Source organism: Tachypleus tridentatus, chromosome 7 (genome assembly GCF_004210375.1).
Source record: "Tachypleus tridentatus isolate NWPU-2018 chromosome 7, ASM421037v1, whole genome shotgun sequence".
NCBI lineage: Eukaryota > Metazoa > Arthropoda > Merostomata > Xiphosura > Limulidae > Tachypleus > Tachypleus tridentatus.
The window spans coordinates 193,026,762-193,051,355 of NC_134831.1; the positions used below are offsets into that span (position 1 = coordinate 193,026,762).

General features: G+C 35.2%; 1 protein-coding gene across 6 annotated transcripts in view; it reads left to right on the forward strand.

Moving 5' to 3' along the window:
- The window catches only part of LOC143257584 (uncharacterized), an 81,643-nt gene that overhangs the window by 44,205 nt on the left and 12,844 nt on the right, over positions 1 to 24,594 (forward strand). For all 6 annotated transcript variants that reach the window (XR_013031947.1, XR_013031948.1, XM_076516488.1 and 3 more), the window contains 2 exons: positions 15,068 to 15,176; positions 21,491 to 21,694. Coding sequence is in view for 4 of the 6 variants with exons in the window: in XM_076516488.1 (XP_076372603.1) it covers positions 15,068 to 15,176; positions 21,491 to 21,694 (313 nt within the window). In the remaining 2 variants the exon portion in view is untranslated. The remainder of the gene's footprint in view (positions 1 to 15,067; positions 15,177 to 21,490; positions 21,695 to 24,594) is intronic.

The following is a 24,594-nucleotide window of genomic DNA, read 5'->3' on the forward strand; positions in this document are numbered from 1 at the left end:
CCAGAAGAATATGTATCCTGCCTTAAGTTGTTCTTCTTCAGCAAGGCAAGTCTCACTGAGGGCAGCTGTATTAATACTGTATCTAACGAGCTTTCTATCAACAAGAGCAGTTCTCCTCTTCAGTGTGTCAATTTGGATGTTGTTTGTCAGAGTGTACACATTCAATGTGCCAAAGTTGGCAGGTATCACTTTTATTTTAGTTTTATTATTTCAACTGCTAATACGCAGTAAGCTGGCCAAGTTAGTGTGAAGCATGGAATTTTTTAAGAGCACGTTTTTAGCCTCTACCTCATTTTATGGAGGTGAGCAATGCAATACCAAAGTGAACTGCTCAGTTACTCAGATGGTTGCCAAGTACCACTGCTGCTTTGTTCAGTGAGACAAACCTATGGCTTGAGGAGTTTGTGTGCAGGTTTGTGGCAACTTTTTCCGTTGAATCCATACTTGCTGCTCTGTCACTCACCCATTACCACAGAACTTTGGTACAGTGAGTTGGATTAAAGTGAGGGAAAGTTGTACAACATCAGCCTCACTATTTCATCAGGATGCATCAGTAACCAGTGGCAAGACTTAGTTGAGATGACTGGAATATGAGTCAAGGTGCTGGAGCTACTGGAATGTTGATAAACTTTATCACCAGACCACCTAAGAGGTTGCTCTTTAGATTTTATGTCAGGGTTTATTGCTTTAGCCTTTATCACTCTTGATATGTTCACATAGCTGGGACCCCTCGTGGTGGATTCCTGTACATGGTGAGGGGACCTCCCAGGGAAGGTTCTGTTCTATTTGATTACCTTCTCTGGGATCTAAACATCCACCCACGTGTTTGCCGTGTGTGGCGACCTGTGAAGGGGAGGAGAGGATCCTGGTGGTTGAGGTGTCCAACCCTAACACACCACTTTGGCCTGTAGACGGGCAGCCTTTGGATGGATCCTCTTGAGTCATTCAGCTGGTCCGCTTGGGCTAGAGTCCACAAAGTACCAGTGTTGGAAGTTCTCAGTGGGTGTTTTGGACATTGTGTCTGATGTTGGTGTTTGGGTATATTGCTCACGAAACCCTGGTGTTGCTGCAATGTCCTTGCATGACATTATAGTGCGTCCCCTCTTAGGACTCCATGGTGGGTGGGGTCATTGGGTACCGAAATTCTCCTTTTTCCCTATGGATCCTCCTACGAAAAATTTAAATAAAATAGTGAAAAAACAGTCAATAGGTAAATATCCATGTCTTGAAGACTCTGTGCAGCAATCTTCAACATCTGTAACACATGTACCTCATTTTCTTATATTACATTCTCTTTCAGAAAAAATTTAGGGCAAATGTCCCCCTTTTTTATTCAGAAGGGACTAGAGGGAGTAGCTGGCTCTCCAAAGTCAGTAAAGAAGCTTTGATCTGGAGACATATTGGTTGAAACATCCAAATCCCAACCCAGTTAACTCCTCTTGAATTCAAAGGCAATACCGATTGAGGTTACACCTCATGCTACTTTGAATTCTTCACGAGGAGTTATTGTTGAGAGGGATTTGAAGAACATCCCCGAGTCAGAGATTCTCGCTGGTCTCTCCACTCAAGGAGTTTCTGCAGTGAAGCGCATCTCCACTCGCAAAGATGGAGTTACACTGCCAATAAATACCCTTGTTTTGACATTTACTTCATCACATGCACCTGCCACCATCAAGGCAGGTTATCTCACTTGCAGGGTACGGCCATACATTCCAAACCCTCTCCGATGTTTCCAATGTCAGAGATTCGGCCACTCAAAGACATCATGTCGTGGTTCCCTGACGTGCTCGTTGCGGGGGCAAGGACCACGATGCCTATGAATGTGACATTGACCCACATTGCATCAACTGCAATGGTCCTCACCCCTCCTACTTTCGTTCTTGCTCAAAATGGCTGGAGGAAAAAGAGGTGCAAAGTTTGAAAACGATACATAGCATTAGTTATCCTGAGGCTCTGAAATTGCTGCCCACCACTCCATCTCAGACATATGCTGCTGCACTTCATTCCACAATTACAGTGGGAGTGCAGACAGATCTCTCTGTGCCTCCAAGAGAATCATTTTAAAAACAAATGAAAAACCTTTTGACCTCCATTGTTAAAAGGGTTGATGAATCAACTTCCACACCTATCTCTGTTCCTCCCATACATTTCAACAAACCTCAAGATCCACATCCTTCAGTTTCAAATACAGGCATTTCTTTTGATACATCTTTTTCTCCCACCCCAAGAGGCAAAACAATCATTCGTTCACATCCTCAGTCACTGGAATCCCCTTCCAACAGCAAAGATCTGCCCTATCAACCCAGGGCAGGGTCCATGGAGGTCGATACACCTCTCTCAAATAAGGACAGTAAGAAAGAAAGACATGGTTGTAAACAGAAGATTTCTCCACCCAATTCACTTACACGTAAATAAAAATGGCCACCTTGATACAATGGAACCGTCGAGATCTACGTTCTAATCTGGATGACATCAAAACACTGATTGCTTCCTACCACACTATATGTCTTTCCTGAAACATTTCTGAAACTTTCCGACACAGTCACCTTTTGCTGTTTTTCTTTGTACAGAAATAACAGGCTGTATGATGGATGAGTGTGTGGAGGGGTAGCACTGTTGGTTTATCAACACGTGCTCACCTTTTTTTTGCAACTCGACACACCCTTGGAGGCCCTAGCCATCCGTGTTTCCTTGGGTCATACCATCACTGTTTGTTCTCTCTACCTGTCACCTGGAGGTACCTATGATCAATCAGACCTTGATGCCCTCATTCAACAGTTGCCGTCTCCCTTTTTAATCCTGGGGGACTTTAATGATCATCATCCCCTCTGAGGATGTGCTGATATTGATAGGAGGGGTCGCTCTGTAGAGTGTATGCTCTCTGATCATAATCTTTCCCTTTTCAATACTGGTTCTTCTACTTATTTTCATGCACCTAGTCAGTCCTTTACTGCTATTGATCTCTCGGTTTGCTTCCCTTCATTATTCTCTCATTTTTCATGGAGGGTTGATAGTAGTCCACTAGGTAGTGATCATTTTCCTATCCTTTTAAGAGACTCTGGCTGTGGTCGATGCCACCCTACCCACGTGCCCTGGTGGAAGCTGGATCAGGCAGACTGGTCCACGTTCACTGCTATCGCAAAACTTGATCCTGCCATCGTAAATCAGCCATCAGTAGACGACTGTGTGGCAGCGGTTACTGGCTGTATTATACAAGCAGCTGCTTAGTGTATTCCTAAAACATCGACACGTTTTCCACGGTATCCTCGTCCCTGGTGGAATTCTGCTTGCCACTTCTCATGGAAGGCTCAAAAACGGGCCTGAGATACTTTTCGTAGATATTTCACACTTTCAAACCGCGTCTAGGTGGGTAAGACATCAAAGCCAGAAGGAATCTTGGATTAAGTTCACCACTAGCATATCTTCTACCACCAGGTCCAAGATCATATGGGATAGGATTCGAAAGGTTAATGAGCAATACAATTCTGTCCCCCTCTTGATCTTACTCTCTGATGGTCAGGAGGTGGCTGATGTTCGGAGCATCGCTGATACTCTAGGTGAAAGCTTTTGCCGGGTATCTAGCACTTCTGCTTGTTTTTCCACCTTCTTGGCCATCAAGACTCGGGCAGAGCGTTCACCTCTTTTCTTTCGAACTGACTGTTTCTTTGACTATAATTGTCCCTTTACACTGGTGGAACTGAAAATGGCCCTTCATCGGTCTGCCAGTACGTCTGTTGGACCTGATGATATTCATTATGACATGCTGCACCATCTATCTCCTGCGTCTCTTGATGTCCTTCTGATTGTCTTTAACTGGATCTGGCAGGAGAATGTTTTTCCCGATGTCTGGCACCAGGTTATTATTTTACCTTTCTCTAAGCCGGGGAAAGATCCCAAGATTCCTTCAAACTACTGTCCAATTGCTTTGACGAGCTGTCTCTGTAAGACCTTAGAAAGGATGGTTAATGCTTGTCTTGTTTGGTTCCTCGAATCAAACAACCTCCTCTCGCCCACCCAATGTGGGTTCCGACGACAGCACTCCACCACAGACCACCTAATTCGTCTTGAAACATCAATCAGAGAAGCCTTTTTCAAACGCCAACATCTTGTATCAATATTTTTTGACATTGAGAAGGCTTATGACACAACATGGAGGTATGGCATTTTGCGAGACCTCCATACATATGGGTTACGTGGCCATTTACCCATGTTTATTAAAAAAATTTTAATGGACAGGAAATTCCAAGTTTGTGTGGGTTTGACGCTTTCCCGTTTTTTTGTAGAGGAACTTGGAGTCCCTCAAGGCTGTGTTTTGAGTGTCACACTCTTCAGTATAAAGATAAATGCCATCACTGAACAACTTCCTCTCACTATTGTGAATGGGCTGTATGTTTACGACTTTCACATCTCGTGTCATTCGTCAAACATGAGATATATTGAGTGGCAACTACAAACTGCCCTCAATCGTGTACTGAAGTGGACCATGGCGAACAGCTTTAATTTCTCTCTCTCTAAAACCGTATGCATGCATTTTTGCCGCCAACGGGGTATTTACCCTGATCCTGATCATATTGGTGAAGTTTCGCTGCCAGTGGTCCCTGAGACCAAGTTCTTGGAGCTTATCTTTGACTGTAAGCTGACCTTTATAGCACACTTAAAGCAGCTTCGGGTCAAATGCACAAGAGCACTGAACATCCTCCGTGTCCTCTCTTCTACCAGTTGGGGAGCAGATCGATGTTCAATGTTAAAGGTATATCGTGCTCTCATTCGATCAAAACTCGACTATGGATCAATGGTCTATGGCTCTGCCAGACCCTCGGCCTTAAAGATGCTGGACCCCATTCATCACCAAGGACTTCGACTCCGCACTGGGGCTTTCCGTACCTCTCCAGTTCAAAACTTATACATTGAATCTCATGAACCTTCTCTGCACCTTCGCCGTTTGCAACTATCTATACAATATTCTTCAAAACTTCGTTCCTTAACAAAGTATCCCACCTGGGGATATGTTTACCTTCCTCGGTGGGCCGTACTTTTTCAGAACAGACGATCTGCCATTGCTCTGTTTGGCCTTCGCATCCAGGCGCAATTGAATGAATTGGGTCTGTCTTTGGATAACATTGCAGATTCCACAGGTCAGCTCATCCCACCATGGCTTATTACAGCCCCCAAATGTGACCTTTTTTTCAGTCATCTGAAAAAGGCAAATACTCCAGATTGGAAGCACCGTCATTTATTTAATGAACATCTTTCAAACAATCGGTCCGTTCCCATTTATACAGATGGTTCCAAATCAGGTAATTCAGTGGGCTCTGCTATGGTTTGCTGCGGTTCGGTAGTTGCGCGCAGAATCCCTTCTACAGCTTCTGTGTTCACTGCTGAACTGTATGCCATATCTCTTGCCCTGGATCATATTGAAGCTGAGCAGTACTCCAACTGCACTATTTATACTGACTCGCTTAGTTCTATACAGGCCCTGGAATCGCTTTACGTTGGCTCACACCCTGTTCTCGCTGATATTCAAAACCGACTGGCCCATTTCTCATTAAGTGCTACTTCTATCCAGTTTTTCTGGATACCAGACCATGTTGGTATTCGCGGGAACGAGCTTGCTGACACGGCAGCTAAATCTATCTGCTCCAGCACTATCACCACTGTGCCTATTCCGAACATGGACAATGGTCTTGTATTCAAGGCTTGGCTCCGTGCCAGCTGACAGTCCACTTGGAGTGAGCAATGCGACAACAAGCTTTTTCAAATAAAACCCTATATTGGGCTTTGGCCATCTAGCTTCCTTAAAGTTCGGAAGGAGGAAGTTGTTCTAACTAGACTACGCATTGGTCACAGTTTTTTAACTCATCGTTTTCTTTTATCTGGAGCTGATGCACCAATGTGTAGTTTGTGTAACACTCAAATCACTATCAGCCATATTTTATTTTCTTGCCATCGTTACGATTCTCAACGACGGCAATATTTTAAACATGTTTTTTCCCAGGGTTTATCAGTAACATTGGACAATGTTATTGGTGATGGTGACACTGTCCACCTTGATAAAGTTTTTAGTTTTTTAATGGCCATTAATCTTTTTAATCTCATTTAAGTGTTGGATATTTATTCATTACACATTTTTAATTGTGGTTTTCTTTTTAGTCTCAATTTGACATTGAAAAATGGCCAGAACATTAAATAACACGACACCAAGACTGGAAAGGCCAACTTCAGGTGACTAACGCTGCTGTTTGAACTACTCATTAGTCGTCCTGGCGAGTTGTTATTACACTTTTGCTGCATGTCATTTAACACTTTTACTACTTTACCTTTTATTACTGGCCATAATGACACATAACCCAGAACCAGGACTGGAAAGACCAACTTCAGGTAACTGACGGTGATTCTTATACTTACCTGTTAGTCTTCCTGGTGGGTTATGATCACTACCATTCTGCTACAGGAAGTCCTTTACGACTTTGTGGTTGTTATTACACTTTTGCTGCATGTCATTTAACACTTTTACTACTTTAACTTTTAGTACTGGCCATAATGACACATAACCTGGAACCAGGACTGGAAAGACCAACTTCAGATGATTGACGATGGTTCTTATACTTACTTTTGAGTCTTTCTGGCGGGTTAAGATCATTACCATTCTGCTACAGGGAGTCCTTTACAACTTTGTAGACTGGATGTCAACATTGGTTTTTCGCCATTTTCTGTTTTAATTGCTGTTTTGTTTTTACCTTCATTTACTTTTACAAATTGTACTCCATTTACTTTACTTTTACCTTTTTACTGGACATTTGGCTACTCATTATTACGATTTTGCTGTGTCTTTTAAATCTTCTATTATTTTACATTTTGATAATGGCTGCTATGACACATAACCCGGAACCAGGACTGGAAAGGCCATCTTCAGGTGACTGACAGTTGTTCTTGAACTTACCTGTTAGTCTTCCTGGTGGGTTATGATCATTACCATTTTGCTAGAGTAAGTACTTTACAACTTCTTTTACTCTGCTTTCTCTCTTAACATTGTAAACTAGGTGTCAACATTGGTTTTATACTTTTTCTGTTTTTCAATGATGTTTCATTTTACCTTCATTTCCTTTTATGTATTTTACTACATTTACTTTATTTTTACCTTTTAACCGGACGTTTGGCGCAGATAGCCTAGCTTCTTTGTGCCAAAAAACACTAAATCAATCAATGACATAGCTGGGGGATCTGGTTCATGGGCACTACATGTCTGGGGGTGAAATCTCTTCTGAGTGCCCAACACCATAAGGTTCTCTGTGGACGTGTGTTGCTACTTGGGAAGCACTACATAAGATTTACTGATGGAGAGGCTGTGTACTGACAGAGAGAGATTTATACATTTGGCTCTCCTTGTCACAGAAACTTCTAACAAGTGGTGAAAACTGAAAGTGAAGAGTGACAGTACTAAGTACTACACATTATGCTAACACACTAGATGCACCATACCAACCAGAAGACACACAACTAGAAAATATGAATGAAAAATATCCTATTACACTGGACATCATACTAATTTTTAAAATGATGTAAACCTTGCATGGATTTAAATTATATGCACAAAATTATAAAATATATTTTTTTATGTTGAAGGTTTAAAGCTCACCTGCACTTAACCATTGTGTCTTTGAGCAAGAAACTTCATCCAAACATTTAATTCATAAGTTAGGGTTAACCTAGTTTACTCTAAGATTGTAATTTTTAGAAAATCCAAAGGGAATATGAATAATTCTCATATGCATGTGTGATGCCACACAGAACTTGCATACCAACATTATGTGCTTTTATGGTATTGGAGGAAATTAACATTAATCCCATTACTGAATAATGAAGTAGTTTCTTTACATAAGTTAATAAATTCATACCAACCTGTTTTTATATACTAAATGCATGCATGGTTCTTTTCATTTGAATCTAATGCTTGTTTATTACTTAATGACATATTTCACTAAATACTCATTTGTATTTAAGAGCTACATCTTTTCTTTACAATGGTAAGTTTATTAATTAACATTACTGAAAAGCAAGGTTCAGTTCTTGTGTTGAACAGATTGCAGATAGCTCAGTGTGTAGTTTTACACTGAGAAAAAAACATCTTCTGTGAGGGAAAACAATTAATCAGATAATTCTTTTTTTAAAACAAGGAGTAGGTGGCTGGTTCATTTTTTATACATTAGCAGAAATTTAGACAACCCATCTGTTTGATTTGCTTTTTTTTCCATCAAAGTTTTAGTATTTTCTTACCCATCAATAATAATTTTGAATTCAATGTATAAAATTATATTACACCACACAAAAATAATGAATTAGTTACATATTATGAAGCAATTCCAGGTTTAAAGGAAGGTAAATTTATTTTTAGTTTTACATGATGAAACAATTCCACTTTTAAAGGAAAGTAGTTTTAGTGTTAGTTTCACATAATGAAACATTTCTAGGATTCAATGTTAATTTTACAAAATTAAACAATTTCGGGTTTGAAGGAAAGTAATTTTAATGTTATTCTTGATGGTGAGAAATCCACTTGAAATAAAAATGTATCTCAGAATGGCTGGTATGTATATTCACACTTTTATTGGTAAGGAGAGAACAATGTTTTGACCTTCCTAGGTCATCTTCAGCTTAAGAAAGCTGAAGGTTGAAACGTTGTTCTCTCCTTATCAATAAAAGTGTTAATACCCATACCAGCCATTCTGAGATACATTTTAATGTTAGTTTCACATAATGAAACACTTCCACTTTAAAAAGAAAGTTATTGTAATAGCTTCTTTAATTTTACATCAAAGAAAAGCATACAGTCAGTTCCATCCGTTTATAAGGTTATTACGTAATGTTTGCATGCACATTGTAGTTCAATAAATTTATAAGTTCATTCTCCTTTAATTAGGTAATTCAATGTACTTTTTTGACACATGATTATTTTAATTTTAAGAAAGTAATTGATTAAATTTCTAATCATAAACTTCTTAAGAAATGTTTGTAGTTTTAGAGTATCTCTGAAAGTGAATGAACTTATCACATAAAATTAGTATTAATTTTCATTTTTGTTTATTAATATTTTCAACATAACTTAGATTTCATTATAATATTTTTAGTTATAAAAGTTTTCTACTCAAATGTGTGTCTTACAAGTAAATTTATCTCATTTTCTATGTACTGAAACATAGCTTCATCATATGGACTTGCTCTGTTTCACTGGAAAGTCTTGGGGATTTTAATGTTGAAAATCAAGTATCAATACCCATGGTAGCCATAATATAGATATTTCATTGTGCAGTCTTGTTCTTAATAATGAACAAACCACCACATGGTGATGATATATGAAATTGGCATGTGATGATGTGTGTATGAATGTTATTCAGTATGATATACTTTGTCTTCTGTTCTATCTTACTTTTCAGAATAAATTTATTTCTCTGTTGTTAGTGATAGAGAAAAGTTTTATATTTTCATGTTTAATAACAAAACTATAGAAACAAGAACTGCTTTAACATAATCTGGTTTTGCTGTTTAACAATTATATTTTTACAGTGTAGATGATTTAGTTTTATGACTGTATGATCAATTTGAGTACTGTTTTTACTACATCAAAAATGAACTCATCATTGTTGAGCTGTAGAAATATTCAGTAGATTTTGTTGTGAATTTCATGTCATGCCTTATATGTGTAATGTAGTTCTCATCCAATCATCATCTGTGTGCAGGCAGAGTTGGACAAAAACAGCAGATGGCATGAACTTCTCAGGTACCATGATCTGCATCAATGTTGAGCAGAATTTTGAATGTTTGGTGTGGTTTAACTCCTGATAATGGTTGCATTTAAATGACTAGTTATGTTACCTTCAGTATTTTCCTTTGTTTGTGCTTCTCTTCAATTCTCTAATGTTGCATGGAACTTGTGGTGTCTCATACCTGCTATTGATGTTTAGAATGTTTATTTTAGATATATGTAAATATTAGATGGTTGATATTTTGTATAATCTGATTTATTATATATGGAAAAATCTTTTGAGAAAGAATTTTCCAACTGTGTGGTCTTGATTTCACTTAGCTGACTGTTCTGCTTGTCTTTAATTTCTTATTTCTTCTATGTGTCTTAACCTTCAGAAGCCATATTAATTGTTTACTCATATTTAAAAATGTTAACTCCCTCTGAATTTTCTGATGTATGAAACAAACAACCAGTACTGAAATGTCTCAGTTGGTGAAACATCATTTTCTTAGCCTATGTGTTAATGTTCATGTTTTTGTAAAGTGATTGACTCAATCTTTTTTATATCTGCCATAATTTCTACTTTTAATTTGAACTCTGGTCCTTAACATAAGTTTCAGGAGTTCACACAGACAAATGTAGATGAATTCTTAACAGCACCAACACAATACTTTTCCATAAACTTTATGCAGTTGCAAATAATCAAACTTCAGGATAGACAAGTTACCTTGGCCAAAACTGATTATCAGTAGCTGACTGAGACCATTTAACTGAGCTTATCCTTCAATATGTTAAATGTCAGAATGAATGAATATTAGGTTGTATACCAGCAGTGTCCACAGAAATTACTACAACAAATTACGTGTTCAGATACTCTCAATGTTCATAAGAATGATTTTCATTTTCATATTTTTAAGAGGCTGAACTAATTCTTATAAGCACCACAACAAATCTTTTCTGAGTCTCTGAGTAATTTGTTGCTAGTGGCTTCTGAACAACTTCTAAAATGTTTTCGTGAGAACAGTTCTGAACATTTTTGCATGGAGATGCTTACAGTATCTTCATTTCTACAGCATTATATTTTATTTACACATTTAATTATGCATGGTTTCATCTCTTATTTATGATAAAGCTATAAATACTTAAGTGTGTAAGCTTATTTTTTGTTTGTATATAACTTTATAACTATTTTTAATTGATTTAGTTATATCTGCCTCTCCTTAGTTATTGTATAGATACATTTTAAACATTTTAGTTCATAGAATTTATCTTGCTGCAGCAGAATTAATCCATGTTCTGTTGTGTTTAATATGTGCATACCAGCACTGATTATGTTGTATACATTGTGTTCCATTATGATTATTATTTTATCCCAAAACAGGTTACTGAAGCAATTTTAAATGTAGTATTTTATTAGATATTTTAAATAGATAGCTTTTATTGGGCATGTAATGGTTAGTGAATGTTTTATTTGTCAATGTCTTTTACAAATAGTCTTGTTCTTAAACTGTTTTACTGTTCAAACTGTAATCTGTATTGGCTGTTAATTCTGTGTTTATGAGTACCAAAATATATTTTGCTCTTTGACTAGCTTTTCTGTGAACTAAATCATTAAAATAGCTGTTCATTTCTACATGTTATTTATTAGTGTAGAATTGTTCTAGCATAAGCAGACAATAAAGTATTAACATAATGTAACATTGATGAAACTTAAGTGTTTTGCACCAGACAGTGATGTATTTTTAACCAGTTTTGAATCTTAACTTGTTTCTGATTGTTGAGATTAAAATGGTGGTTGTAAATTGCTTCAAAGGTTGTTTTCAAGAACTGACAATAGAGGCTAAAATACAATTAAATAAATATAGTGACTATGGTGGTTATTAGGTGCTTGAGGAAGAACTAATGTTCTTTAAGTGAATGTTTTGTAATTTCATTAGTATGAAGTGCCATAGTCTCTTCCTGAAATAGATGAGAGAGAATCTGGTTTTCAGTAATGTTTAAGTAATAATTTGAACTGCTCCAACAGTAACACCATGCTTAGCTAATAATACAAAACACTCAGGGTTATAAAGTTATGTATAAACATTTTCACTTGATGGGCAGGGTGTAAAAGATCTGATTAAACCACATTATTTCATGGATTTTCCCTCTAATTTTTATTTTATTTTCACCACTTTCCTTGGACTTTTTTTTGTGTGTTATTAGAGGTCTTTGAATGGCAGACCAACCATGGTAAACCATTTGTTATAGTTCCCTTTGAGTTGTTTTGACAAGGATTTGTTGTTGTAGACTAATCACAATTTCTGCAGACACTTTTGATACTGTACTCTTTTATTTTAATCTCCATACTTGTGTTAATTTTCATCTATTAGCTTTTTTTTTTAATAACTATTATTTTTGTATAATGTCATACTGTTTTTCAATTTTCATGCTGACATTATCAGTTTCGACACTGTTCCTTGGGAAAGTTTTATTATTTTGGCAGTCTGGAACTGTCACCTGTTTTAACCACTTACACCACAAAGAATATTGTGTTGTTTGTCAGTCTGTCAGTAGAAACTGAAATGATGATGTTTAACACTTCAATTTGTGCTGTCATGACATCAATAAAACATGAGCATGTCATGGATGAAAAGAAAAATTAGTGCATTGTTTAGGTTACATGGACTTCAAAAGAACGAAATGAAAAAAAAATATATTACTCTTAATTTTGTTTTATATCCCCTTAGAATAGAACAGTTTTGAGAACCTTATGGAAGTAAATCTAACTTTAGATGTTTGTGCCACTGAGAATCCAGATAGATGTTCACTTAACATCATGCCCCCATGGAAATCTAACAGATGTTTTTATAACTTTCTTTTTTGTGTGAAAAACTTTATTGTTTATTGGTATGTTTATAGGGACAGATTGAGTGATATAATATAACTTAAATTACCATATAGCTACATCTTCTATTTTTAGATAAATAAAAATTTGAGTTTGTGTGAAACTAATTTCTTTCACAATAACTAGATAAATGCCTTAATTTTTTGTTTAATGTACATACTTTCATGCAGGTATGCTCTACAAACATTGATATTAATACTAAATATAACTTATCATTAAAGGACAGCAATGAACCTCTTGGTCCACCTGGGCTGTCCCATCCAGTAAATCAAACTAAACACTAAAAAAGAAAATCAAGGACAGAAACTTTCATTTAAATATTTATCATGCTTTCCATTAAACTCCCTTAGAAGGAAAATAGATATGGAAATCTTAACCTATCATTATATGAAAACATCTCCAACCCAAGTATTATTTTAGTAGCCCTTCTCTGAACCATGCAAATTCTCTTTCTGTGGTAAGGACCCCAAAACTGGACACAGTACTTCAAATGTGGTGTGAATGCTAACCTGATGACCCAGATGATATTATATATATATATTTCTAGATTTTGTTTTTGGTTTTGATATTTTTATTGACCATTGTTTGTTGTAAATGTTTTGCTCATTTCAAAGTAAAGCATAATAAGTCATGATGAAATTAAACTCATAGTAATTTTTCACACATGATTTTACTTACCTTTCTCATCCCTCATTTTTAATTTTAGATCAAACTTAGCCATGCAAAATGATGCTTCATAACCATACTATGGAAATTTCTATTATGATCACAATTAGTTATTTTTTTTGTTGGTACCAATGAGTCGGCTACACTTCCAGCTATTGCAATAAGCCCATTGAAAATAACATGTAAATGTTTTTAAAGTTTTTAAGGTGAAGAAATAATTATATATTTTCTCTAAGTCAAGTTTATGATATTTTAAATTTCTTAATGAGCATTTCTTTGTATTATGTTTCACATTTTCTACCATCAAGCACCATATGTGTTTATTGAGATAGTACTTTTCAATATGACATTCATCTGTTGCCATTAAAGACCTCCACAGAAACAAAGATTTATTACCAAACCAACATGTTTTTATATTTTTGTTTATGGGCTTGTATATGAAATTGTAAAAAAAACTTTCTGAATGTTAAATCTTATGTAGTTCTAAATTTCACACAGATTGAAGACAAGAGGAAATAGCTTTATTTCCATTGGTCAATCATTAAACCATGTGATGGCTTTTTACCAGTTACAGTTCTTGTTTACACCAAGTTCACCCAAAAAAATAAGTAGTGAACTGAAATAATTATTGAATAGAAATTACATAGAATCACACTATGCTAATGTCATTTATAAATTAATATGCAATAATTGTCCAAAAATTTACATTGGAGAAACAGAAAGAAAAATTTGTAACCAGATTCATTGAACATAATGAAAAATCCCTCCATGTTTATCACCATTACAACTAAAAAAAAAAACACAAAATATGCAGAGAAAACACGGTAATTGTAAACAAAAAGCATAATATCAATAAACCCAAAATAAAAGGAGCTATCTTAATTGAAAAAAAAAAAAAAAAAACATCTTAAACCAACACCCTGTGATATTAAGATTCCTCTATTAGACTCTGAAGCAATGTACAGTTATGTAACCTCTTTGTCCCATAATGTGTACATACTGATAGCGCTCTGTAAACTACCTGAGGATGACAAAATCTTGTCAAAACGTCATACAATTTTCCTAAAGTTGTTTCATTACCCAGGCAAGTTATCTCAAAAAATGGGTTCCTTGCTCTTAAATTTTGATCTCAGCATATTACTTTATATGTTAAAAATCTGCTTCGTGTAGTATGGTAATAATGAACAAAAACTATATAACTTGCATCACAATGCTCATCATGTCACATCAAATAAATTTACCATAAGAAGGATTCATAACTCTAATATTACAACACTAGACAAATTGCATTAAACACTTCATGTTATGTCATTTACTCTCACTGTAAGAAATATTTTATTTCTGTGGATCTCACCAGATTATTAAAATAGAATTTTGTTCTGAATTTTAAGGCTTGCTGTCATAAAATAAAAGTTCTGATAATTAGGTTATTTATGTAAGCCTAAACCACACAGTATAGAAATAGGCTCTGGTCCAGTCTTGTTTGAACTTAATTTTTTTGAGCTCTGAGACTTTGAGAAGAAAACATCAAATAGACATCTTACTGGACAGCCAATAATATACAATGCTTCCTTCAGTTAATGTGCAGTTGATCTCATAAATATATTATGTCAAACTGTTTTATGCTGTTTTTGTCAAACACATTCATCTTTGTGTCCATCAGACTTGATTGTCATTGTTATAGAAACGTGTTTACTTTTAAAATGCCATGGCAGAAGTACATGTTTATATTGCATATAAGTACTGTGCTTTATACTATATTTATTTCTTAGTCTGAGGGAATGGCAGATGGTAGTAAAACTTCACTTTCAAACACTCTTTCTAAGAGTGGAAATACTACAACTGGAGAGAGTATATCATCCTCTGCAAGTGAAAAAGAAGGTAAAAATTTAGTTTTGTTGAGGTATTTTATCACTTATTAGTTCTCAGATATGTACATGTTTCATGAAGAATTTAAATGAGTGGAAATAATACTGGAAACCCTGAAAACCATATCTTCATGGAAATATAAATAATATACTTTAATGGAAATTATTATGGAAATATAAAAAAGTATATGTTAAATGGAATAAGCAGTATGCATACAAAAGTTACAAACAAGGAGTAATTATAATTAGATGAATTTATTAATAGTACAAAACATGATGACAGAAAATACAAAAAGAAATAATTAAGATGTACAAAAAAAGTTTAATTACTGTTTCTTAGCTCTGCTTTACATAGAGTCTTACACTTTGTTTTTGTTTTCATGCTGCCATATAGCATATTAATGTACAATGTATGATTATGAAATACTTTTTTCAAATATTTTGTGTTAACTAGTACTCTCCACAATTCAGCCACACTGTTTAATTACTTCATCAAGAGTTTGAGCAGGCCAAGCTGTGGTTGTGGCTGTCTCATTGGCTACATTACCATAGATATATCATTTCACAAAATATTTCTTATGTTGGAAGATGAATTCTGCCCAGTTAGTTGTGTTCATGAGGAAATGTGATAGATCAGTCTGTTTGTAAGTCTTGACACCCAAGGTGTCATCAATTTTATGTAGATAACAAACACATCCTCTAAAATACTGCCCCAAATTTATTCTGATTCTCCTACCATGCTTCACTTTAAATGTTGTACATTGACTACAATACAGCTATCCTCTCTGCCATTTAACAAACTGGTCTTGATTTTTTCTGAAGGATTTAACATTGTATTCATTTGTAAAGAGCAGAAATATCTAGCTTTCACTTTTTATTCGTGTATGATTGGATGCTCATTTCAACTTTTTCATTTGGTTACATTGTCACAGTAGAAATTTTCAAGCAGCTAAACTTCCATTGAGATCACTTTCTGTTAATGTGTAATCTTACTGTTCTTGAGGTAACATTTACATCTGTATTTACATCATGGTTGTTAGCTAGAACTGACCATCTATTTTTTAAGGAATGTACCATGAGGTACTTATCATCACATTGGAGAATTTTTGTGTTTGACCATCATTACCTCTGTTATTAACACTGACGTTCATTTTCACCTGTTCTATTCAGAAATGTGTTCCTGTTAAAACATGGAGTTTACAACAAGTTTTCACATGGAGTATTTCTTATTGCCCAAAAATGTGGCTTCTAAATGCTTTAAATGTAGTATTTTATTCCTGAGAGCTATAATAGGAATCATAATACTACTTATGGCCTTAATATGTATGCCTATATGCTTAGTGACATTATAGTTGTGTTGCTACTTTTTAATTAGTTGCATTGATAACCATATTTCAAAATATCAACATATAACTTTGCTCTTCTTGCATTGAACGTATAAACAGCTATTGTAGATATATATCTAACTGGGTAATAAAAATGGAAAGAATGTGAAAGTGTTGAACTGAACTTGTTGATGAACTCACAAACAGCTGTGGTCAATATTTATTTCACAGGGTAATAAATGTAGAAAGCTTGTGAAAGAGGTAGACTGAACTTTTCAATGAACTTGCAAACAATCGTGGTAAATGTGTTTCATGAGGTAATAAATGTGGAAAGAATATGAAAGTGTTGCACTAAACTTCTCAATAAACTTTTGAACAGCTGATGTAAATATGTATTTCATAAGTTAATAAATTTGGAAAAACTGTGAAAATGTTGCACTGAATTTGTTGATGAATGTATAAATACCTGTGGAAAATATTTATTTCACAGGGTAATAAATGACCATTTGCCCATTTTTATTAACATTTTTTTTAAATTGACAAGCAATTCCAAGCTTATGTGGGTTCAATACTTTCCAATTCTTTTTTACAGGAACTTGGAGTCCCTAATACTCTGTTTTCAGTGTCATACTTTTCTGTATAAAGATTAATGCCATCGCTGAACAACTCCTTCTTATTGTTGCAAATGGACTTTTTGTCGGCAACTTTCACATCTTGTCAGTTGTGGAACATGAGGTATATTGAGCAGCAGCTACAGACTGCCTTCAGTTGTTTACTGAAGTAGACCACAGCAAACGGTTTTAACTTCTCTTTTCCTAAAACCATTTGTATGCACTTTTGCCACCAACGAGGTTATTCACCCCAATCTTGAACTCTGTGTCAGTGAAGTTGTGCTACTCATGGTCCCTGAGAAAAAGTTCTTGGGGCTTATCTTTGACCATAAGCTGACCTTTATATCACACATCAAACAGATACACTTTAAATGTACAAGAGCACCAAACGTCTTCAGTGTTTTCTCTTCCACTATTTGGGGAGAAAATCGATGTACCATGCTAAAGATATATCATGCTCTTATTTGATTAAAACTACACTATGAGTCGTTAGACTATGGCTCTGCCAGGACCTTGGCTTTAAAGATGATGGACCCCATACATCATCATGGACTTTAGCTCTGCACCAGGGCTTTCCACACTTCCCTCGTCCAGAGCTTGTACACAGTCTCATGAACCTCCTCTCACCTCTGCTGTTTGCAAATGTCTTCACTGTATGCTTCGATACTTTGATTTTCACCATAGCATCCCACCTGGGGTTGTGTTTTCCATCCTCAGTGGGCTATGACTTTTTGCAACAGATGATCTACCATTTTTCTTTTTGGCCTTTGTATCCAAATGCAGTTGGATGAATTGGGTCTGTCCTTGGATAACATTGCTGTATCCACTGATCAGTCCATCCCACCATGGCTTATTATAATCTCCAAATGTGACCTTTCTTTAAGTCATCTGAGAAAAGCAGATACTCCCGATAGGAACTAGTATCATTTATTTGCTGAACATCTTTCAAACCATACTTCCATTCCTATTTATACAGATGGTTCAAAATCAGGTGACTGTGTGGGCTTTGCCATGGTTTGTTGTGGTTCGGTGGTTGCATGCAGAATTCCTTCTATAGCTTCCGTGTTCACTGCTGAACTATATGCCATTTCTCTTGTCCTGGATCACATAGAAGCTAAGCAGTACTCAAACTGCACTGCTTATACTGACTAGCTTAGTTCTCTACTGGCCCTGGAATTGGTTCACGTTGATTCACACCCTGTTCTCGTCAATATTCAAAACCGACTGGCCCATTTCTCTTTAACATCTACTTTTATCCAGTTTTCTGGATGCCAGGCTATGTTGGTATTTGCAGGAACGGGCTTACCGACGCCACAGCTAAATATGTCTGCTCTATCACTATCGCTGCTGTGCCTATTCCATACATGGACTATGGTCCTGTATTCAAGGCTCGGCTCCATGCCAGTTGGCAGTTGACTTGGAGTGGGCAACATGAAAACAAGTTTTTCCAAATAAAACCCTCTATTGGAATTTGACCATCTTGCTTCCATAAGGATCGGAGAGAGGACGTTTCCTAACTAGAGTATGCATTTGTCACAGTTTTTTAACTCATAATTTTATTTTATTTGAGACTGATACACTCAGGTCACAATAAGCCACATTTTACTGTCTTGCCATCGTTACGACACTCATTGAAGACACCATTTTAGATGTGTTTTGTCCCAAGGTTTATCTATATATTGGCTATGGTGATACTGTCCACCTTAAAATTGTTTTTAGTTTTTTAGAGACCATTGACAATTTCAATGCTATTTAAGTTTTTAATTCATAAGTTAGACCTTTTTTAATATTATTCCTTTTTAAGAATTAAAGTACAACTAGCTCAATATGAAATTAGAAAATGGCTGTAGTGTAAAAAAAAACCAGGATTGGAAAGACCAACTTCAGGTGACTCACTTTGATGTTTGAATTTACCCATTAGTGATCCTGGCAAGTTATGATAACTAAAATTTTGCTACTGGAAGTCCTTTAAAACTTATAAGTAAAAATTAATAAAACTTAATTACTGTAGTTTTTCTCTTACTGCTGTGAACTAGATATAAAAATTGGATTTATCTGTATTTAAGTTTTTAATTTAAAAATTTGATTTACTTTGATTCCTTTTTACAAATTTTAATAATTTCACTTTAATTTTAACTTTTTACTTGATGTTTGGCACAAGTAGCCTAGTTGCTTTGTGCCATAAAATGCCAACCATCTATCCAACTTATTTTTTGGTGTGCTTTTTATCTGAATCTTTGGATTACCATATTGGATGACTTCAGTGCTTGCCAGCATATTCCTTTATCAGAGCATTCTTATCCTTATCCATGGTTTATCCATTGTGAGGTGGTTTACCACTTTTGTGCCCAATCCTTCATACATGCTTTGGCACCATATGGTGTAAATCTTTGCTTTTCATCTTCATATCATTCGGTTACACTTTTACATGGGTGACTTGTGCTCCTTCCAAACAGAAGTCAGGTTGTCATCCTCTTCAGCTCCTTCTTGTAACTGCTTAGGTGGGCTGTACGTTTACATGGAAGAAGTTCTTCCTTCATCCTATCCAGTACCTGGTTCAATTACATGTTTTATTCAATACCATTACATCAGGGCACCACCTTATCCTCTTTGTTTTATAGAACTGGTTGCTTAGAACACCTGTCTGTTCCTTCCCTTTCTGCTCACAAGGTTCTATTGCTTTTGGAGATGTGGTCCTCAATGACTACTCTCAAATTCCTTGGATGGTCTAATATGCAATATATTCAATGAAAACATCCTAGGGATCCTCTGGATTTTCCAATCACCCTTTCTTCCAACATTATGGACAACCTCTGATGGTGGTGAGACAGTACTCATCCATTTATAGGTGTTTCATTCTCCACAGCCAGATTTATATCTTTTAAGAAATACATCCCTTCAGGGCTAGGGTGCAGGAGTTAATCACCAAGTGACTTTGAGCTATTGATCTATGAAAGAATTCTCAAACTCATTGCTATTCACCAGGCTTTGGATCTTTTTCTTCTTGTCTCTAGGAGTTGATTGATCATAATCCACTCCACCAATGGAAAAGTGATGGCTTATGCCCATCAAGATCCCTATGTTTTCTCATCTTGGATATTCTCTTTTTGAGTCCATAATCATCACATTGATTTGATGGCATGCTGTATACTGGTATTAGTTGAACAAGTTACTTTATGCTTATCCTCCTCTCTGATTACTTTATTGGATTGTCTACCACATCCATTCCACTTCATGTATGGTCATTTTGTTTACTCCTCACTGGCTCACTCAACCATAGTTTCATCACTTGCTGTTATTTCCTTCCTTCCATCTCTCCTTATTCTCCATCCTCATTTATCAACTGAAGTGTCTGTTCTGCATCCCACACTTTATGTCCTCTATCTTTATGACTGGCTGTTGTGTGGTTCTTGGTGAGGAGATTCAATTTTTTCACATTGGGTGGAGTTTCATTTGTCCCTTCTCCTTAGCTGTGTGTGGAAATAATGTTTTTGTACCTGGACCCTGGTTCAGAGAGTTCCATCTTCATCTGGGCCCTGCCTAGAAGGATTCCATTTTCTCATCCAGTGATTGCAGGTATACTTTCCAAGACCCATGACACAAAGGGAGGAAGATGGACAACCACAAACTAGTGTGAGATCTTATGGTGATTGGTTCTGTCCATATCCAGAACCAGCCCACAGGGCATTGACTTCTGCATGAGGGTAAAATGAGGGCACTCAACTGAAGGGTAAACTGCACTGAGATGTCTTATTCTTTTGTATGTGTCATTAAATTCAGAGGATAGTACATCTTCTGCACAGACAGAACACCAACACCCTACTCTGAACTAAATAATCAAAGCCATCTTATGTGGAAACCCATCCAGCAAGATGCCTTCATGGTTATCTACCACCTTCTTCCTTTTCAGTGTGTAATTATAGCTATTCTTCTGAGTGGAGAGAATCACTGTATTGGAAGTCACAAGATTCCTGTACTGAAAGTTTATTTCCAATAGGCACTTCCCTTCTCTTAAACATCCCACAAACTTTGAAGTGATGGTTCAGTAGTGATGCATAGAGGGAGTCACTTGCTTCATATGATAGTAGTGCTTTCCTATTCACGCAATCTGCATGAAGTTAATGCATGAGAGACATGTTGGAATCTTTGATTCCACTAGGGGTGTGTGAACAGCTTGTGGAATGGGTTATAAAAAGTTCACAAATAAAGAGCAGCACAAAATTGGAAAAACTAACTTTGTGAGAAGAGTGAAGTACCCATTGGAAATACATTTTTGCTATCGTTTTACGTTGATCCATTTTAAAGTTGAACAAAGTTGTGCACTTGTTTATTTAATCAATTCTGTATAAATTCTTTCTTATGACAAGTGTTCAAAGTGTTATTTTCTTTAGCTGAAAGGGGAAGAAGAAGAGATCGAAAGTCTTTCATTGGAACTTTAAGGAAGAGACTAAGCTTTCGAAAAAACCACTCAAAGTTAGTGGAACAAAAGGTCAAAGGTGAAGAGAGTATAAGTCGGGAAAGTAGTAGAAGTTTTTCTTCAGACAGATCCAGATCAGTTCCTGGCTCTCGTGTAATGCCATCTGATAGACATTCAGGTGAGTAATGTGAAAACTACTTACACAGTATTGTTTTTGTGAAGAAAATGTATGTTTTAGAAATACATTAAAATACATAATAAGCAATATTATATAATGATATGTGTTACATAATTTGTTGCACTGAATTTTGTATGTTTTTTTATGACATTAATATATATATATTTGACTTAAGCTGTCACTGAATGCTGATTTTAGCCAAGTTTTGGAGATTTAAGGAAAAAAAAACAAATTATTAAACACACAACAGGTTCCTCAAAAAGAATTGTAGAAAAAAATGTGTGTGTGTGTGTATATACATATATAGTAGTGTGCAAATTTATCAGAACACTCCATTGCTTCTGTGGTTGTGAGTTATGCTTATGAAATAATATCCCTGCAGTTTAAAATAGTGGAAAAAACATTAAAATAGGCAAATTATTGATTTTCTTACTTTATTTATGCATCACTTTGTATGTCATATATTCAAGTAATTTGAAATTTTAAGACAAAAGCAACACATAGCCAAAAATGACTAAGTAGTGTAAATTTTTAAAAAAACCTCTGAGATTTCTAATCTCAGCATGTAACATATGATTATCTCTGACATTGTCATACAGAATAATTTGTTTTAAACAATATCAATCAAATATAGCACATTTCTTTCATTAAAATACCACAACAAAGATAATTAATATATTGTAAGAGTCAAATCTTTACATGATGATAGTTCATTAAGAACAGTTTCAAAAGACCTCAGTTGTACACCAGATAGGAAACATATGCAAAAAAACCCCAGTCTTATATTGTGAGAAAAGACAGGGTATGGAGAAAAAAGCTTACTGATAGAGATAACTAAAACAACATTCTCCCAAAAATACTGGAATTGTAAATCATCATCAGTACCACAGTAGGTTAGTCCATTATGCTACACTTTCAGCATCAGTATCACATTATGTTAGTCCATCATGCTATACTCTCAGCATTAATGCCATAGTATGTTAGTTCATAGCATTACACTTTCAGCATCAGTACCACAGTATGTTAGTCTATCATACTACACTCTCAGGATCAATACCATAGTATGTTAGTCCATCATGCTACACTTTCAGCTTCAACACCACAGTATGTTAGTCCATCATGATATACACTCAGCATCAATACCACGATATTTTATTCCACTATGCTACACTCTCAGCATCAATACCATAGTATATTAGTCCATCATGCTGCACTTTCAGCTTCAACACCACAGTGTTAGTCTATTGTGCTACCCTCTCAGCATCAGTATCACGCTATGTTAGTCCATCGTACTACACTCTCAGCATGAATACCATAGTATGTTGCTCCATCTCTGGAAACATGCTGGTTGGGTACAGTATCTTATTTCAAGAATAATTTCATAATGACACAAACAACTTCTAGGTAATACCTAGATTTCCCCATCTTTAGAATACATAATACCAAGATTTCCAACAAATAGAATGGTTACTTGAAGGTTTCACAGAACAAATTTGAAATTTCCTGGACTCCATACTTGACAAAAGCACCAACTGTAATAGAGAAACCCTCTGAAAACAGCTCCAAGAAAAATTGAATACAAAACTTAAACACAGTTGTTTACTGTAATTTAATAATAGTTTCCTGTAATAATATTTTAGTTAATTTCTGCAGCAAATCAGATTCAATTTGTAGCTGTTAAAAGTCATAAAATGACAGATGCTGAGATGTTTTAATAACTTTGCATGCTAATTTATATATATAATATTTATAATGAAGTCAAAATGTTTTTTGTTTAAATACACCTTTATTTGAAGTGTATTCGTGAAAATTTGTACAACTGGTGTCAAAACAAGTGTCACTCTTTAAGGATATGTTATAAAGTTTATATAGACAAAACTAACAGTCTCTTTAATGTAAAGTATCATTTACACTTATAACATGAAACATGTTATAAAGTTTATATAGACAAAACTAACAGTCTCTTTAATGTAAAGTATCATTTACACTTATAACATGAAACTTGTTTATGTAAACAACATTAACAATCTTTCATGTTAAAATTATGTTGAAGATTTGCATTTATAGTATGAAACCAATTTATATAAACAACGTTAATAGTCTTTAGTGTTAAAGTATGATCCACACTAAAAGCAGTTTATACAGACAAAACTAATGCTCTTTAATGTTAAAGTATATTCCTGAAGATTAACATGTTTCACATAAAACAAGCTTATATAGACAACATTAACAATCTTTAATGTTGAAATATGTTTATAGATTTACACTTACATAACAAAACCAGTTTACAGCACAAAACTAATACGGTTTTAATTCCTGTTGTATTGTTTTTGTAATACTTATTTACCTCACAGTACGTATATTTTGATAAAATAATATACGTATTCTTTGTCCATTTTCATTCCTTCATCAGCACAGAGTTTATATTTTTCTAATGCTTTATTACAAATGATATAACTTAAAAGTAAGTTTTCACATGTTTATGTACATGTGCTCCCATTAATTCTTCAAATTTATTGATGTAATTCTTAATTGGTATCTTCCAATTATGTTCAAGCACGCAGCTTACATTGTGAAAAAAATCAATTAAATGCTTTCAAATAAATAAGTTAGAATATTTTAATTAATTTATTATAAATTCTGTCACAGGTACACAGTAATAATTCTTTATTTTGGTGTTTATTTTGTATAGAAGTGTGTTATTTTATGGTAGTTTATATTAAAACTAACTTGCAGTATGATCATGTTCTGTAATATCATAAACACCTGTGATTAGTAAAACAAGTGACCAAAAAGTGAGATATTTGTTCTGTTCTGATATTGTATTTAATGGACAAAGTCATTTTTTGTTACAGTTACATGTTCACTTGCATAGCATATTACGTTAGATGAATTCTAAT